Here is an 18,706-nt window from a genome sequence, read left to right as displayed (position 1 = left end):
CCCTTTCAAAGCTCATGGAAGTATTTGTGTGCTGCTCCATCTGGGGAACAAAGAGAAAACTGGAATGCTCCTGTTCTGCCCGGTGCTAGGAACTCAGCAGCAGGCAGACGGCTGCTGCAGGGGGAGGGGGACGGACTGCTGTGCTGCTTTGCCCTTCCTCAGCAGGGAGAGCTCACAGAGCTCCTCAGGATGCTGCTCTCGGCAGCTGAGGGGGCTGTGGGAGAACTCGGAGAGAATCCCAAGATTTGCAGCGATCAGCTCTTCCTTCCCACAACACTGCACTGTGGGATACGTAGCCATGGTGCATTGCTCACCCTGTCGATGATAGTGTCCCCAATGTGGACACGATCTGTCGACAGAGAGAGCAAGTGTGAACACCCTTTGGCAATTTTTGTTTTGTCGCCTTTTGGGTGTTGACATAAGATCTGTCAACAAAACCTGGTAGTGTAGACAAGTCCTCATAGGCTTTCTGATGATAAAAGGCTAGAGGGTCAAGCAGTATCTATGAGGAAATGACCTGGAGTATTTCCTACAGGGTGCCAAGGTGTATATTCTGATGAGCAGAATTTCACAGCAGAGTCCTTGAAGCAGTGATCTGTTTCTCACTAAACAGGTTGTTTCCCTCAAAAGAGAGGTCTTCTACCTCCTTGGAGAATCCTGAAGACGGCAACCAAAAAGCTTGCCTTATAACCACCAAGGTTGTCAGGGAGCCGGTGCACTACATCAAGTGACATCTGGAGTGATGATCTGGCAACCAGTTTCCTTTCGTACAGGATTGCCTGGAATTGTGGCCTACATTTCTGTGGCAGTTTATCAGCTAATTCTGGCAGTTTATGCTAATTAATAAAATCATGTTTCAACATGAATGTCTGGTAATTGCTATGTGGAATAGTAGGCTGGCTGATGAAAAGTTCTTTCTGCTGAGGAGATCTAGTCTCTTTCCACCTTTATCTGAAGGGGTGGATCTAGGCTGAGGTAACCTGTTTCACTTGAGGACTTTCTGGACTATTAGAGAGTTCCAGTTAGGGTAGGAAAACAAATATTCTGTCCTCCTGGAGGGAACAAAATATTTTTTCAGTCCTCTTCAGGGTCAGGCACAGGTAGCTGGTGTGTGCCAAACTGTCCAAGGTACAGCTACATAGCTACAGCAGCCAGCGTCCCATTCCAGGTTGGCAGACTAGGGCTCACACTACCACACTAAAAATAGTGTGGTAAATGCTGCGATCCAGGCAGGAGCTCAGGTTCTGAAGCCCACCCGCCCCTCTAGGCTTCAGAGCTTGGTCTCCAGCACTAGCCTCAACTTTAGCACTGTGTACACAGTTTGTTTTTAGCTTGGTAGTGCGAGCTGCTCCTTACACCCTCAGCTTAGACCAGTTTGAGTAGGGTGCAGGCATGGGCCAACAGACACTGCTTTTGAAGAATCTTCTGGTCTCATGGAGAGCATGCGTACCCACAGCATGTAGGCATAGGGACCAGCACTCAAACAAAATCTGATCTTTTGGTCCTCTGTCAGATCCGAAAAGTAAAAAAAAAAAAAAAAAAATTTAAACAAAACAAAACATTTGGTTCAACACAAAACAAAACAAATCCTTTTGCTTTCAAGCTTTTTTAAATTTTTATAAAATTGGAGGAAATTTTGATATGAAAAATTGTTTTGGCTTGAAAAATCAAATATTTCATTTCAATTGTTGAAATGTTTGGCAAAATCAGCAGAATTCATGAAATGATTCAGCTGACCTGAATCTGCCTTTTTTGTCAGAAAGCTTAGTTAGAAAAATTCACCCAGCTCTACTCAGCAGATTTGGGCCGAATCCCCACCTCTGCCATAGATCTCCTGTGTGACCTTGGACATGTCACTTAATCTTTCAGTTTCTCTTTGTGTCTCCATTAATACTTCCTTTCTCTCTCCTTTGTCTGTTTTGCCTATTTAGATTGACAGCTCTATGGGCAGGGAATGACTCTTCTAATGAATGGGAACAGCAGCAAGCACAGTTGGGACCCACTGGTGTTATTGTCAGATAATTAACAAAATAAAAAAATAGTACAAAGAGAATGAGAGAATATAGTAAATTTTTGTTTTGTCACTTCTCTTAAACATTGAGGCAGAAATACGACAGGTTAATAAGTTTTGCTATAAATGAAAGTCAATTATTGAGGAAAAAGAATTAAAGACATTTTGAAAAAAAATACCATGAAACTTAAGAATTGACTCTATAATTAAAATATAATGGGAGATTGGCATAGATTTGTGACGTTTTTGGATGAAATTACAAAGCAGCTGTCCACGCAATTATTATTTGCAACATTTTTCAACCTCACAACCAAAATTTGGCCAAGAAAAAGTCTTATTCATCTTACATTAAAATAGCGGTCGCCTATTTTCTGTGTTTTGATACTCACCGTTACATGATCTTGTTTCCAAAGCCTGTTCTGGACAGAGGTGTTGGTTCTCTAATTCTTGAATGATCACTGCCCGGGATCGGGCTTGTATCCCTCCAAACCCAAGATCTTCTCCATTAACACAGGTCAGCTGACAAAGGCTCCATTCTGACCACTCTTTCAAGTAACAATCACCTGTCCAACAACAATGATGTAACAAAGCTGAAGAGTTGATACCAGGGGAGTTCTGAATACTACCTGTAAAGGCCATAGAAGGTTCTGATCCAAATAATGCCTTTTAACTCTGCCTCATTAATTAGTAAAGAATATTTCTCCATTTAGACCCATACTTACCTTCATCCTATGAAAATATAGGTGACAGAACACCAGCTTATTTTAATTTCTGTACAAAAGAAATGATTCTTCAAGGAAATTGAAGTGTTACAAAACCCTATTTATGCTGAAGCATTCCAAGCAACTGTAGCATTTCCATAGCAGTACTAAGTTGCTCTCATTTTCAGTCTCTGACAAAAACTGCATTCAACATTTGGCCTTTCACAAATGGAAAGGCACGGTATGCTGTGCTCCAGCCTATTTTTCCACATTATCTTCATGATAAACTTCACTTTCTATAAGCTCAGAAGAAGACAATGTATATATAGCCAGTTGGAAAGTCAAGGTTAATTCTTGCTCATTCTGCTCCACTTGTAGGAAACAGGCCATTATCATTTAAATGTATTAGGGAAGTAGACTGGGAAAAGCTCTTACTGTGGGGAACATTTCTTGTCAGAAATGAGATTGGCACAGGTGATATAAAATATCTTCTCTAAATTCTATGATGGTAGGAATCTACACGGTATTATCTTATGGTTCAAGACTGAGGAATAAAATCACACTAACAAACATTAATTTTCACAGCAGCGTAGTGAATATTTTAAGGAAGTCTGAAGCATGGTGTAAAGACAGTTTTGCTAATATTGCTGTGTAAAAGATGTCTAGAAAATTAAAACACAAAGAGACTTGTAAATGAGCCTCTTTAGCTTTAATTATTTCAGCAAAAAGACCATTAAAAATTCATGTTCCCTTACATTATGCTGACAACAAATATAATAAGCACCATGTTGACCGGATGCCTAATTAATGAAGGAATTTTATTTGCTGACATTAAGAAATCATGTAAAAAAATGAATTATTGAAGAACTGATGTATCTATAATAGGAGAGCAGGAAGTGATTTTTGGAAAACTTTTTAGTTAGAGTGTATCATTAACACATCCCCACAGGGTAGTTATTCTCCTTGGCTAAACATGAGGTTGCTCAAACAAAGGTCATTATTCGGCAAAATTTAAAGGCTGAGCAGTGAACAACTATGTTTCTTAAATTTAATGAACAAAATCAATCAATCACAAAATGGAGTATCTTATACCACTTAAGTCTTTTGATTTTCTATTAGAAAGCAGAACTGTTTGTTGACAGTACACAATTTGTTAATTAAAATATTTCTTAAATTTGGGGAAACCATAGCTGTGTCTACTCTGCACTGACATTAATGAGACTTGTAGTAAGAATAGTGACATCCTTGGTCAAAATCTCTCCCTTTCAGGAGTCTGATTTGCCTTGCGTACTACAAGTTTCATCTCACTTAAAAAATCAGGCTTTGGCTTTGGCCCTACGCAGCAGGGCTTGGGCTCCAGCTTTCTGCCCTGGGCCCCAGTAAGTCTAATGTTGGTCCCATTAAAATGAACTCACCCACAGTTTGAGAACTGGAGCTATAGTATGTAGACCAGTGTAAGCAAGTCATTGTCTGTATGAAATTTTAGTTTGCACTGACTTTGCTAGTGCTGTTTATGTAGCCTGGTGTAAAAGCAGGCAAATATCTAGAGCTGATGTACCCCCTGAAAGACCTCTGCGTACCCCCAGGGCTACACATACCCCTGGTTGAGAACCATTGCTCTGTATCAGCTGTCTGCTTGCTCTCATTCAAGTGAATGGGACTTTTGCTCACGGTTTCAAACTCATAGTTTGTGAAGTGGTGCAGGATTCTTTGGGATGAAAAGTGCTATGTCAATGAAATAGCAAATTGCACTTTTAGATGAGTGCAAAATGTAGACACACCTCTTAGAACTCAAACAGCTCAACAGATTTCTAGAAAATTTCACCTTTCGTCTGTTGCTAAGACACACTACATTTCCGTCCAAAAGGAATAGGTTTGAAAGAGTTGTGAAGCAATGAAGATACAGGCTTGGTATGGAATGGCTATTGTGATGAGATGTGCTTTGGCAGAGAAAACAGGAAATCTATATCTTAAATTTCTTGGGAACGGAAAGAGCTAATCAATACTTCCAATACTACAGCACTAATTACTTTAAGAACAGCAGCGACATCCGCCCCCCTTTTGGAACTTACAGACAAGTTTTTAATTTTCAGCAAAACCTTTGCAGTTCATCTTTAACAGCTGTTATGGTCTCTTCTTAATCCTTCTTAGTATGAGGGTCACAGATCTGACAAACCACAACAGCGCCTTTAGATACATCTGTTGGGTCAATGTGAGTGTCATGCATTTGTTGCTAGTGGAGGGACTAAGAATGATATTTTCTCAGAAAAACATTCCTTGGCCCCCAATGTGACCTTATTTAAACAAGCACTAAACCTCCTTTGTCTATTTACTTAATTCCATTAAAAACAAACAAAAGTATTAAACCCTGATTCAGTTTAATAAAAAAAGCTGTTCACACGCTTAAAAAGAACATTTAAACAACAAACCCTCTGTTTTTTTGGACAGTCTGTTATTTAAATATCCATGAAATGGATTCTTCTCATATTCCAATTAACACTTTATTTCTTGTGTGGTAAAGTAACATTTATGATTTTTGTGCCAATTGTTCAAAAGTAAAATGCCTACTGGAGTAGTCTATGCCAAACATTATTTTAAAAACATTTGTAAATGCATGTATTCCTTTCCCTAGTCACCGTTTTATTAGTATCACAAAGTACGGTCACTCTTGTGAAACTACTGATAAAAAGTAATTCCGTTAGTTCAATAGGTGAATGTGGTAAAGACTTCACAGCCTGTGGCTAATCATCTTTTTCCTTTGTACTGTAGGCCATCTCAGGTTGACCAATCTTGAAATGCAACACACATATCTGAACAAATTTGTTACCTGGACAAGGAAGGGTGCAGGTTTCCTCAAGTACCATCTTCTTATTGCCATCAATAATAGGCTCAATTTCTCCACAGAATTCCTCATCTACTATTTTGCCAACATCGTCAGTGGATCCATCAGAGACCACACATGAAATGTTCCTGACTCTTGTCCCCTCTCCACACTGAGCATCCTGGAAAGGGAGAGGATGCACAAATGTTGGCAAGAAAAATAAGTCTTCAGTGGTTAAATCAAAGCTGATCTGACTTTCTGATTATTGTTACTTTATTTAATGCTGATGGCTTGAAAAATAAAGCCAATTTAGGTCCTGTAGCATTCAATGCTTCAGACCGGGAAAGACACCTAGTCATTTTTATATGGAAGCACAGTGGATGTCATTAAAATAATAATCAGTATTTTTCCAATTATTTCAATTGAAATAATAACAATAATTAATCAATAATAATAATTATTCTTATTTAAAGCAGCAGTCCTCTACAAGGAATAACCACCAGCAGAATGACTTATTTACACACAATAAAATGAAATTAACCATCCAGTAAATAAAAACAAGATAAAAATACCATATCTCACTGGGACAAAATATACCCGTGTTCACACCCTACACACTACTGTATATGCTTTGTACAAGATATGCCTTGTGTGGTATCATCTGAAAACTCATAACTTGCTGAGCAGAAATATAATGGCATAATGTGTGAAGCAGCTTTATGCATAAAGTTCTAAATTTCCCCTGTATGATGTTAAAATATATATTCAGACTCACATAGCACCAAAGTGGTCAAACAGACCTGTCTTGAACAAAGGAGTGTATGCTTGTTTTAATTTGCATTTAAGCAGTAAACAGAATCATCAAGCAAAAAAGGGGATGAGAAAAATATACAGCTCACACAGGTGAAAAAGCCCAGCAGGGAACATCCTTCCTCCAGCAGACTGCCTGTCTCCTGGTTCTCAGCTGGAATTGGTTTTGAAAAAGGGACTAAAGAACAATGAAAAGAAGGGACAAACACCCTAAGACAAGCCCTCCCCCCGGCCCACCTCATTCTCTGCACCGGAGACGACAAAGCAACCAGCCGTCAGACTCTGAGGGAGGGAAGGATCCTGACCTGAAGAGTTTGATCAGTAATGCTGCTAGAAGCATGTGGTGAAAAACTTTGCTTGAATCTAATACAGTTTGTTAAGTTGGGCACTAGAAAGCATTTTATCTTCTTGCGGCCATTTCTGACTTTTATGCCTCATTACTTGTACTCACTTAAAATCTCTCTCTCTGTAGTTAATAAACTTGTTTTACTGTTTTATATAATCCACTGTGTTTAACTTAAACTTAAAGTCATTATGCAAGGTAGCCTGTTTCCTCTTGTTTTTTCCTACCCCACCCCCCAGATGTTCTGGTTTAACTTGGATTTTAACTTGAAGAGTGGTCAGTTTGGATGAGCTATTACCAGCAGGAGAGTGAGTTTGTGTGTGTATGGGGGTGGGGGGGATGTGAGAACCTGGATTTATGCAGGAAATAGCCCAGCTTAATTGTCATGCACATTGTGTAAAGAGTTATCACTTTGGATGGGCTATCACCAGCAGGAGAGTGAATTTGTGTGGGGGGGTGGAGGGTGAGAAAACCTGGATTTGTGCTGGAAATCACTTTAGATAAGCTATTACCAGCAGGACAGTGGGGTGGGAATAGGTATTGTTTCATATTCTCTGTGTATATATAAAGCCTGCTGCAGTTTCCACGATATGCATCTGAAGAAGTGAGCTGTAGCTCACGAAAGCTTATGCTCTAATAAATTGGTTAGTCTCTAAGGTGCCACAAGTCCTCCTTTTCTTTAAACTGTCTGGGTAACTCTATTTGAGATAACAGATTAGGGTATATTATTCCCATAAAGGAACAATGGATTTAGTATATTTGGACTGTGCAGGAGAGGGCTGGGCAGCACAAGAGACATTTCTGGGGAAAATCTGCGACTGAGAGCACATTGGGGTCATTCTGCAGTATAACCAAGGCTGTTAAAAGCCAAGTGTAATCCAAGTGTGGCTGGCAGGTTGCACTTTCACATAGACACTCTGGGTGTGGCTTGCATGCTGGAAGGCTGTTTGTGAGCGGCCCAGGTGGGAGCTACTTCAGCAAGACATTGTAAGACACCCAAGGTTGCAAAGCAGGGGTGACAGAAGCCCCCACTTCTGGTCTGGATTGTACCCTGGCATGTCAAACTCACCCACAAAACCCCCATCAGTGCCCTCCCCAAATACCAGCAAGAAGATGACAATCATTCAGACTATTTCAGGGGAGCAAGTGCCAGAGCCACAGTGCCCTCACAGACGATGCTCTGTAGGTTCCCTCCTTTTTAGGACCAGGAAGCTAAAATTTGAGCATTTATACTGACTAAAATTGTGGCAGTATCATAAGTGAAAACCCTTTCTGGACAGAGCACTCTCTCAGATAGGCAGCTGTCAAACCGTTTAAGTTACCACATAGTTATATCTCAGATACCAGAGCTTTACTCTATACTTAGAACAGGAATAACTAGGGCAAACTGTGGTACTGGTTGGTATATATGGTGTCCAATGGTAACCACTTTGTTATGCTCCTGAATTGAAAGATTTGAATAAAATGGCTAAAACGTTTCATACGTTATATGTGTGCATATCACAAATATCCCTGGATGCAGTGACCAGAATAATTGCAGATCTCCGTTGCATCTTTTACCTCAACTTTGCATTCAGCCCAATGGCCATACTGCCACCGATAACAAGGTTTTACCGGGCAGGGTTTGAATTGCTCTATCTGAGATGGACAAGGTCTCCCATCACCCTGAAAAGGCTGATTTACTGTCCTTCTTCGTATCATCTTTCCTTTAAAAGAGAGAGAGGGAGAGAAAGAGAGAGAGAAAGCAACTTTGAGATGGTCATATATATTGACTCATCAAGATGGTTCTGTTTCAGTCTGTGACAAGCTTTACGTTAGCATTATTCTTACCTAATACAGTGGACGGCACAGCAGACCAGTATTTACAATGTGTGGATTGTAAATACTCTGAGATATGTACTTTCTTTGTTGTTATTTGTGTGTACTGTGCCTAGCACAATGAGATCCTTGATTAGAAAATCAAGTTGCTACTAGAATATAAATAAATAATACTTTTCTAGTTGAGACGCCTGGGGAAAAAACAGGTGCCCTTTCCTGATCTGGTATTTTGTTCTTGGCATCCCTGTTGAGAGATGAACTTTTGGTTCTCCACTGTTCTGGAGTTGTACTGCTAGGAGGGAATGATATGGGTATCTAATCCACAACATTTTCCTTGTATTAAATTTAGAAATGTATCAGATTCACAAGATGCTGATTGTCTACATTCAAAAAAGCAGAAGGAGCTTGCCACTTATCTTCTTTGTCTCCATGGGCTTTATTATAATGGAGAATTTTCAAGGGACAGAGGATATTTTACCCAGACCTAAAGAAAATTAAAATATAATAGGTTTAACTGACATTAATATTCTGTTCAATGGAGGGTGACATGCTACCTAGGCCTGTTTGAGGACTAGATTCTATTTCAAGCAGTTATATAATGGAATGAAGAAGAGATTTTGTATTTAGTCATCCTTTTGGGTGATTGTTTCTTTCCTCTTAGGTGAATATCAGACTATTAGATTTTATTTCTGAGACAGATGATACAGTGAAGCCACAAGAACATTTTTATGTGCAATGTAGTGGGGGGTTGTAGCTCCTCTATAGATAGGGATTTCCAAAGAGTTCAATTAAACCCATATTTTCATGGGGTTTTAACTTCAATGCGAATAAATACATGCACTGAGCCAAAATGCGTCGGATTGTAAAAACAAATAAATAACAACCAAGCAAAGAGAGTACAACATTAAAAATTAAGTACCCAATATATGTAGATTTGTAATGTGCTGCAATGCATTACACTGACCTACCTTCATAACCTCACAGGATTAAATGGGCCACCCCCATTCACCTATCTGTCTATTTTTAATTAAATTTGTTATTATGAATTTGGAATTAAGTACCCTTAACTACTGAGAGACAAATCCTGCTCCCAGATTAACTGGACTATGCTATGAACTGTAGCAAACCTCCCCACCCAGGCCACAAAGTGGGAACAGAGCTGCATAACTAAGTTTCTTTGGAAAAATGCCAATTCGTCAGAATGAAATGCTTAGTCAAATCTAGTACAAATTAAATGAAACTAGGGCTGTCAAGCGATTAAAAAAATTAATTGCAATTAATCATGCAATTAATCACACTGTTAAACAATAATAGAATACCATGTATGTAAATATTTTCGGATGTTTTCTACAGTTTTCAAATATTGATTTAAATTTCAACACAGAATACAAAGTGTACAATGCTCATTTTATATTTATTTTTGATTACTAATATTTGCAGTCTAAAAAACAAAAGAAATTGTATTATTCAATTCACCTAATACAAGTACTGTAGTGCAATATCTTTATCATGAAAGTTGAACTTACAAGTGTAGAATTATGTACAAAGAATAACTGCATTCAAAAATAAAACAACGTAAAACTTTAGAGCCTACGAGTCCACTCAGTCCTACTTTTTGTTCAGCCAATTGCTCAGACATTTGCAGGAGATAATGCTGCCCGCTTCTCGTTTATAATGTCACCTGAAAGTGAGAACAGGCATTTGCATGGCTCTGTTATAGCCGGCGTTGCAAGATGCACTAAAGATTCATATGTCCCTTCATGCTTCAACCACCATTCCAGAGAACATGTGTCCATGCTGATGATGGTTTCTGCTTGATAATGATCCAAAGCTGTGCAGACTGATGCATGTTCATTTTCATCATCTGAGTCAGATGCCACCAACAGAAGATTTTTCTTCTTTTTTTGGTGGTTCGGGTTCTGTAGTTTCCAAATCAGAGTGTGCACTTTTAAGACTTCTGAAAACATGCTCCACACCTTGTCCCTCTCAGATTTTGGAAGGCACTTCAGATTCTTAAACCTTGGGTCAAGTGCTATAGCTATCTTTATAAATCTCACATTGGTACCTTCTTTGTGTTTCGTCAAATCTGCAGTGAAAGTGTTCTTTAAATGAACAAGATGTTCTGGGTCATCATAACATGAAATATATGGCAGAATGCGGGTAAAACAGAACAGAAGGCATACAATTCTCCCACAGGGAACTGAGTCACAAATTTAACTAACACATTATTTTTTTAATGCGCATCATCAGCATGGAAGCATTTCCTCTGGAATGCTGGCTGAAGCATGAAGAGGCATATGAATGTTTAGCATATCTGGCACGTAAATACCTTGCAATGCCGGTTACAAAACTGCCATGTGAATGTCTGTTCTCACTTTTATATAAGAAGCGGGCAGCATTATCTCCCATAATTGTAAACAAATGTGTTTGTCTTACCAATTGGCTGAACAAGAAGTAGGCCTGAGTGGACTTTTGGGCTCTAAAGTTTTACATTGTTTTGTTTTTCAGTGCAGTTATGTAACAAAAAAAACCCTTTACATTTGTAAGTTGCCCTTTCACGATAAAGAGATTGCATTACAGTACTTGTATGAGGTGAACTGAAAAAAACTATTTCTTTTATCATTTTTATAGTGCAAATATTTGTAATAAAAATAATAATATAAAGTGAGCACAGTACACTTTGTATTCTGTGTCGTCACTGAAATCAATATATTTGAAAATGTAGAAAAACATCCAAAAATATGTAATACATTTCCATTGGTATTCTATTGTTTAACAGTGCAATTAAAACTACGAGTGAGCATGATTAATTTTTTTTAATCACGATTAATTTTTTTTTGAGTTAATCACACTGCTTTCCCCCTAGATCTAGGGGATGGGCAGCATATCTCTAGTTCCTGGACCTGGCTGAAGGGGGCAGGGTGTAGGTTGGTGTGAGGTGGAGTAGCTGGACTCTGCCACTCTGGTAACTGGGCTGCAATCCTCTTGTCAACTTCAGAGAAATTGACAAGCATTTTCCCTTAACACAGCTGGGAAGTTGATAAATTGCACTTCAGCTGTTCCAAAATGTAACTTTTCTTTTAAATCCCTTTCTGTGAAAATGTTTGGAGTTTTGATATTTTGTCCCAATTCAGGACAAAACTTTATCTCAAAAACAACAATTTTTGCAGAAAGGGAGCCCCCTTTTTGGCCTCTCTACTCCTGTGTTCACTGTAAGTAGGTGAAAAAAGGTTTGTCAAGTGGATCCTCATAGTTTTGCATCCGTAGCTCTTGCAGTTGGAGCTTCACAGAGGAAAGAAAGTGAACTCTGACCTCACGGTAATGAGTTGAAAACCCAGCACAGGATGCAATTGCTATGTGCAAAACCATTCCAAAAGTGTACCGGCCTATGTTAGTGCAAGATGGAAGGAGAGCTAATCAGCCTTCTACGTTCTAGACTTTGTTACTGTATGGAAACCTACCTAAAATTGATGTTATTTTAATACAGAATGAGATTTTTTCCCCTGTCCAAATCAATTTACTGTCTGTTAGCAACATCAAATAGATATATTTAGGAATGTCAAGATCCATAAAAAGCAATGAAACCTCAAGAGGTATTTTTAAATAATGTTGCTATTTTTAATATATTTGGGGGGTATAGTTACCTACCTACATATATACACAATGTGTATTTTTACATTTCAAGCTGGGGGTGTGATTCCCAGCTAGCTGCCGTGAATATGTGCCACTGGTCTGACAGGTATGTACTCAGTGCGGCTAGGCCCTCTTGCCACTCATGTTGCCATGACTACACTCTATTTTTAGTGCACTAGCTTGATCAGAGCTAGCATGGGTATGTCTCCTGGAACTGAGAACCATGCCCCCGTCTTCCCCCCAGCTCCAAGTGTAGACATATCCCATGATATGTCAGAACAATGGGAGGTGCTGGGTACTCAGCGCTTTTTAAAAAATGGCCACTCCATTTTGGAGTCTACATGGGAGCAGAGCTCTTGAAAATCTGGCCCCCTTTGTGGCTGCTGAGCACTTTTGAAAATCTGGTCTCCATCTCTAACTTGTTCTGTTAATGTCTAAGTAATGATAAACTCTCCAAGCACTTCTACTGCAAATCCTACAATGTGTATGTGAAGGGCTCAGACACTGTGGTGATGAGCAAAATAGAAATACTTTAAAATAATTAAATACCACAGTAGAAAATTATTAACTATGTTATCAGGAAATTTTTGTAATAATGTTAAATGTATGTTTTTTATACTTACATTATAAGCTCTTTGGAGTACATACCATCTTTTTGTTCTATGTGAGTACAGTGCCTAGCACAATGGGGTTCTGATTCCTGACTAGGTGCTACTTCAATACAAATAAATAATAACAAAATTATTTCCCCCTAGTAATAACATACCACTAATCTACATACTGCAATATTCAGACATGAATGGAAGAAGAATAGTTTCAACCTAATCCCCCACTTTTAAAAAAAATCTTTTAATGCTGGTGATTTGCATTTCAAATATGCAAAGAAATAACTAATTTAGGTGTTAACATTTGTCCTCATCTTCCCAAATATGTTTCTATAAATATGGACTACATATTAAAAGAAATGCCCAGGGATGTAGAGAGGTAGGGTCTCCGCCCTCTACCCTTACTGAGGAGAACAGAAATATCCAAAATGAATATCTGCCCAAGACTGATTTATATCATTAGCCTATTGCCTTTCAAAGCCTCTCCCTTGCTTTTTGCTCAAATAAATGGGCCTATGATGCAATTTATATGGGATAAAAAATGGCATCACTTGTCACATCCTGGGCAACTATGTGGTTGCCAGATTTGTACCTACATTATCTAGCATTCCAAATTTGGCCTGTTGTAAGGTGGTTCCCTTCCAGTAGCTCGGTATACAAACCAACCTGGTTTGAGATTGAAGAAAGTTTAGCTATGCCATTTGCTTCCCTCTCTCTTCTTTTACATATCTTAAGAGGCTTCCCATACCCTTAAGAAAAAATCCAATCTTTGCATCTGCACAATGCATCCTGCAACACATTAAGATGATTACAGCATCCGATCTTACTAATTCTCCTCTTGTACCACTATGGGATAACGTATGCCTCAGGATCAAGGCCAACTCCATGCTTAAGACAATTGGGAGAGAAAAAGGATTAACAAAAATTAAGGATATAATACAAGATGATAGACTGTTCTCCTTAGATTACGTATGTAACAAATATCAGCTACTGCTGTCTCACAATTCCTTCTTTCAGCAGCTATGCTCAAGGATTCATGCAAGGATAGGGGACAATTGGTCTGTTTCAACTCTCTCACTTCTAGAAGAACATGTTAAGACACATGGAAACAAAACCTTGGAGGAATTATTTATAGGTGGCTTAAGGTTTGCATTATGCTCTCAATCTCAGTCTCAAAGAAAAATGGGGAAAAGAATTTAGCCTTACTATCAGAACAGAAACCTGAGGGGATATCTGGCTTAATGTGAAAGATACTTCAAGTTCTTTATCCTTGCAACTCTTCCAGAAAAAGATATTAAAAAGTACTACTGCACTCCACAATGTTCATTTAAGGCTAGATTGGTAACGCACAATTAATGTTGGAGATGCTAATGGCCACATGCCGACCTTTCACACATCTGTCAGAAATGGAGGTGTTCTGGAATGCCACGGTCAGTACTCTCTCAAAAACGTTTTAAGTGTTGCTATCGTTCTTTCTACAAGCTTATATATTTGAGGGGTGCTGGAGGAGTTGGTATTACCAGTTAACATTAAGAAGTGGATGCAGTAACTATTTTAGAGGCCAAAAGAGATAATTTTAGAAAATGTAAATCTGCAATTCCTCCCTCACACATACAGATTGGCTTAGTGAGCTCTCTACTACTCCATTAATGGAAAAAAATGACTCTGTTTAATAGAAACTAAGGAAAAAATATGAGCATGTCTGGTCTCACTATTGCATACTTTTGCAGTTTAGTATATATTAGTCCCCAATACTCATAGGTTATGTTATCACTTATTTATCTATTTAGTCACTTTAATAATTGATGCCCTGCTTGACCTCTTTGGGTTCAGGTTTGTTTGTTTTTTGTTTTGTTTTCCAGGTTTTACAAATAATGGACATTGTATTTTATTTATATGCTATTTCCATCTTGTGCATGTATCTATATGTGATTTGTTTCCTTATGTGTTTATATTCTATATAAAAATAAAATTAAAATATTAGCTCTTCGAAAGCAAAATCTCCTATTTTCTGTGTATAAAAAAAGAGGAAGTATGTGATGACTGTTATTATGGTGGGTTAAACTTTCAAGAGCCATGTATTATGATTTAGATTTTCTTATCTCAATAATATTAATGAGAGTTGTAAAGCTAAATCTCCCATTGCTGGGACATCTATGTTTAATATGCCCAGTATGGTCAATCTCCTCTGGCAAAGTCATGTATCATTTGTCATATCTCATATCTATTTATTGAGTCAGAATTTTTTTTCCAGTGTGGGCCAAATCCTTTTCACTTTAACCACGTATACCTCAATGAAGCCTACTATTTGCCTGGAAAAGGAAAACCAGACTTAGGCCCCCTATCATTCTCTCTCTAATCAACTACTCTTCAAATTCCTGGCAGGTTATTAGTTGTGTTGGATTTTTAAAAAATGCTCAGCCATAAAGATATTCCAAGAACAGACTAACCTGTAAGGCCACATGTTTGGGAACACTCAGACCATGGAGACCAGTCAGAAAGCTGACAGTTCAAAGGACATTCCACCACACAGGAGGTATTCATCTGCCACGTCTTCTCCAAGCCAAGCTAAAAGAGGAGACACAACTGTCAGCATGTGAAGTGTGGTCTGTCCCACTAGTCTAGCCTATACTACTGAGAACAGGGTGAATTTGAGCTAATCACATTTGATTAAAGATTTAATAATTATTAAAGAGAAAGAAAAATCAAGAATATATTAGCCTCACTAGGGCCCCAATTCAGAAGAGCACTTAAGCTTGTGCTTAACTCCTAAGCAAATGCTTAAATCCCATTTTCGCCAGGGGGATTTAAGCATGTGCTTAAACACACTTCAAAAACAGAGGTGATTTCCTGAATCAGGGCCCAAAGATGGAGGAATACAGCTCTGTAATTTTAATTTATAGATTTGTCAAAATTAAAATAAAAAGGAAGCAGTATTATGGAGGACTAGACAGACAGACAGAATTTAGGGCATAGTACACATCCTACAAAGCTCCAACATTAGTGAAAGGGACAGGTCCAGCATAGGGAGCAGATGTGGAATCTGATAGGAAATCATATGAACTTAAAACAGGTCTGCAACTTCCAGTTGTGACAAGTTCTTTCCTTTATGCAGTGGATTGAATTTAATCTATGTCTTTCAGGTCCAGATCCGCAAAGATATTTAGGAGCCTAACTTTCATTTAAATCAATGGAAGTTAAGAGCCTAAATACCTTTGCGGATCTGGGCCTTAGTGACCAGAAGGCTGCAGATAGGGATCTATCCATCTGAAGCTATATGATTAAAAAACATACAGAATCTCTTTCTAAGATACCTAGACAACTTGAAACACATTACAAAAATGACTGCAAAGGATAAGAACATAAAACCAGTAATTAGATTTCAAATGGAAATAAAAATACTCTTTCCCACTCAAACCTAGTACAGACCAGCACTTAGGCCCATTAATGAGTACTCCATAGATATACTGCACATATGGTAGCTTTCTGACCCTGATATACTGGCAGTATTAGACTTACATTTGCAGTGTCATTTACTGAGACAAATGAGGTAGGAGACCTCTGTTCTGTTTTATGGATCAACCAATGAATTCCTGGTTTTTCTCTGTTGTACAGAGTAACCTTGATTACCCGAAGCTCTCAGGGGACACCTGAAAGCCTTTGATAATCAAGGGTTGGATAATCAGGAAACTAGCCAATAGGCTTGGAAGTCTGCTCTCAGGGTCAGCTCTTCTGAGCATAGACTTCAAAGCCCACAGAGCCGACTCCATGCAATTACAGAGAACTGGCTGGCTTCCCCGAGGCTGGCGTGCTCAGCAGGACTTCAGCAGCTGGAAAAAGAGAAGCCCAAGAGGGAAGCAAAGGGTGAACAGGAGAGAGTCACAGCCCAGATTACAGAGTGCTGGCTGGCTTCCCCAAGCCTGGTGTGCTGAAATGCATTATAGTTCACTGTAATCAGGACCCCAACTCTCTCCTATTTATCCATTGTTCCTCTCCCTTTTCTCTGGTATAAGAAGTCCCTCTGAGCTTCCTGGCCCTGGAAACTGTGGCTGGCTAAGCATTTGGAAAAATATACAAACTTCCCTCATCTGGAAATTCCAATGGTCACAGCCTTCTGTTGGATAATAGGTGGTTTCTGATTAGTAATTTTCAAATACTGAAGTTGTGCTGAATATGTAAAAGTTAAGCATTCTGTATTCTTGGCTATACCTGGCAGGGGGCAGCAGACTGCCAGACAAGCGTCCTCTGCAAATTGTGTTACTTTGTGTTCATAGACACACACTTGCATGTCTGCAAGTATATTTGTTACTCAACAAGAGACCTTTGTCTACCCTCGGCTGGAGATTTATCATGTAAGGCTGACCAACAGAGTGTGTACTAATAAAGTAGTGAAGCTTGCTGTCCGATACAGACAAAATGCTTGTCTCCAGATTTGTAAATGCAAGTAAATGAGTAACAATAAACTCACAGGTATTTGCAGAGGGTGAGGTGGGGGAGACGTCGTGAATTAGGTGATTTGAATTTTAAAGAGCCCAAGGAAATGGCAGGAAGAGTTCCGTGATGTGCTAATTTTACAACAGACAGCGACCAAGTGATCCACTATTAATGTTCCCTGAGAGTTTACACAGAAATATACAATTTGGAAAAAAGCTCTGGAAATTGATTTATCCTGGCAGTAATCAGGATGATTGGATAACTTCTTTAGCCGATTGACTGAAACTAATGTCAAATCATACAGACCGCATTAGGACAGTAACTACTGGTATAGCATCAGGATGGAATTTTAGAATTTTACTGGGCGTAAGCTTGCATCTGAATATAATGATGATAGCTCTGCAGAGTGTAAGATAAGGTTTTATTGTTCTCTTGGATAATGTAATTATATGTAGCCATAACATTTTGGCTGATAATATCTCTACTTATTAAAAATTCAGATTAGGGATGGCTATTCTGATCTCTGTTCTCTGCATCTACCTTAAGTAAAAACAATGACAGTGACCAATTTTGATGTATCTGTAAATGAACATAGAATGAGTTTTGTATAACTAATGAGTCTGTAATATTAGTTAGACACAGGTGTCTTTCTGTTTGTTATGCACCACCACACCACACATACTTAAAGGAAATGAGATTAAAAAGGGTTTACTACAATGCATATAGTACACATTATAAAAATATAAAGAGAACACTTTTAATCAGATTAGCAAAAAGTGCATAGTACATAGAAAAGTCTGTCATTTCTTAAATCCCACTTCTTCTGATGACATGGAAGTTCACATAATTCACCTTCACTCCCCCAGAATGAAAGGTCTTTTAAGATTCCAACAGCTTGGCTTTCTTGTTAATCAGGTAAACAGGTCTTATGCTACAGTTATTGGATTAGTCACTGACCTTGATGTGCCACTTCTTCATAAAACATAACAAATAGAAGGGCCTGAATGGTAAGACTGGTCATGTATCAGGGCTTTGTATATGCAGACTACGCGAATACCCTCTGTGGTCTTGAATTAAAAACCTAGTGGATCATTGTATGCAGGGCCGGCTCCAGGCACCTGCGTTCCAAGCAGGTGCTTGGGGCGGCAGTCAGAAAGGGGCAACAGAGTTTCCGCGGTGGCGGCAATTCGGCGGCAGCTTCTGCGTTCCGCTGGCCGCGGCAGCAATTTGGCGGCAGCTTCTCTCTCTCCTGCAGTCCACAGCAGCAATTTGGCAGTGACAGGTTTGGGTTTTTTTCCCTGCTTTGGGTGGCAAAAATGGTAGAGCGTATGTTGTCCTCCCAAAGTAGGACTGTATTGCTGCGGTCACTGGTAAATGGTGGTGTGGCTGCCAGGGCTTCTGTCTGGCTAGCCACTCAAGGCCAGATGTTTTTGAAATAGTTGTTCCACTGGTTGTCCTCACTGTCCAACCAGCCAAACACCCACCCCTTAATTAGGGAAAAGCTGCTCAAGGCTTCTCCAATGAGATCTC

General features: G+C 39.0%; 1 protein-coding gene across 3 annotated transcripts in view; it reads right to left on the bottom strand.

Annotated features, from left to right (window-relative positions):
- The window catches only part of THSD7A (thrombospondin type 1 domain containing 7A), a 437,061-nt gene that overhangs the window by 18,347 nt on the left and 400,008 nt on the right, over positions 1–18,706 (bottom strand). For all 3 annotated transcript variants that reach the window (XM_073333830.2, XM_073333834.2, XM_073333832.2), the window contains 4 exons: positions 15,193–15,310; positions 8,247–8,392; positions 5,540–5,714; positions 2,401–2,574 (listed from right to left, as the gene is read on the bottom strand). In XM_073333830.2, the coding sequence (XP_073189931.1) occupies positions 2,401–2,574; positions 5,540–5,714; positions 8,247–8,392; positions 15,193–15,310 (613 nt within the window). The remainder of the gene's footprint in view (positions 1–2,400; positions 2,575–5,539; positions 5,715–8,246; positions 8,393–15,192; positions 15,311–18,706) is intronic.

This window comes from Lepidochelys kempii, chromosome 2 (assembly GCF_965140285.1).
Source record: "Lepidochelys kempii isolate rLepKem1 chromosome 2, rLepKem1.hap1, whole genome shotgun sequence".
Lineage (NCBI taxonomy): Eukaryota > Metazoa > Chordata > Testudines > Cheloniidae > Lepidochelys > Lepidochelys kempii.
The sequence above is the reverse complement of the archived record's forward strand: the minus strand, read 5'-3'. Positions and strand labels throughout refer to the sequence as shown.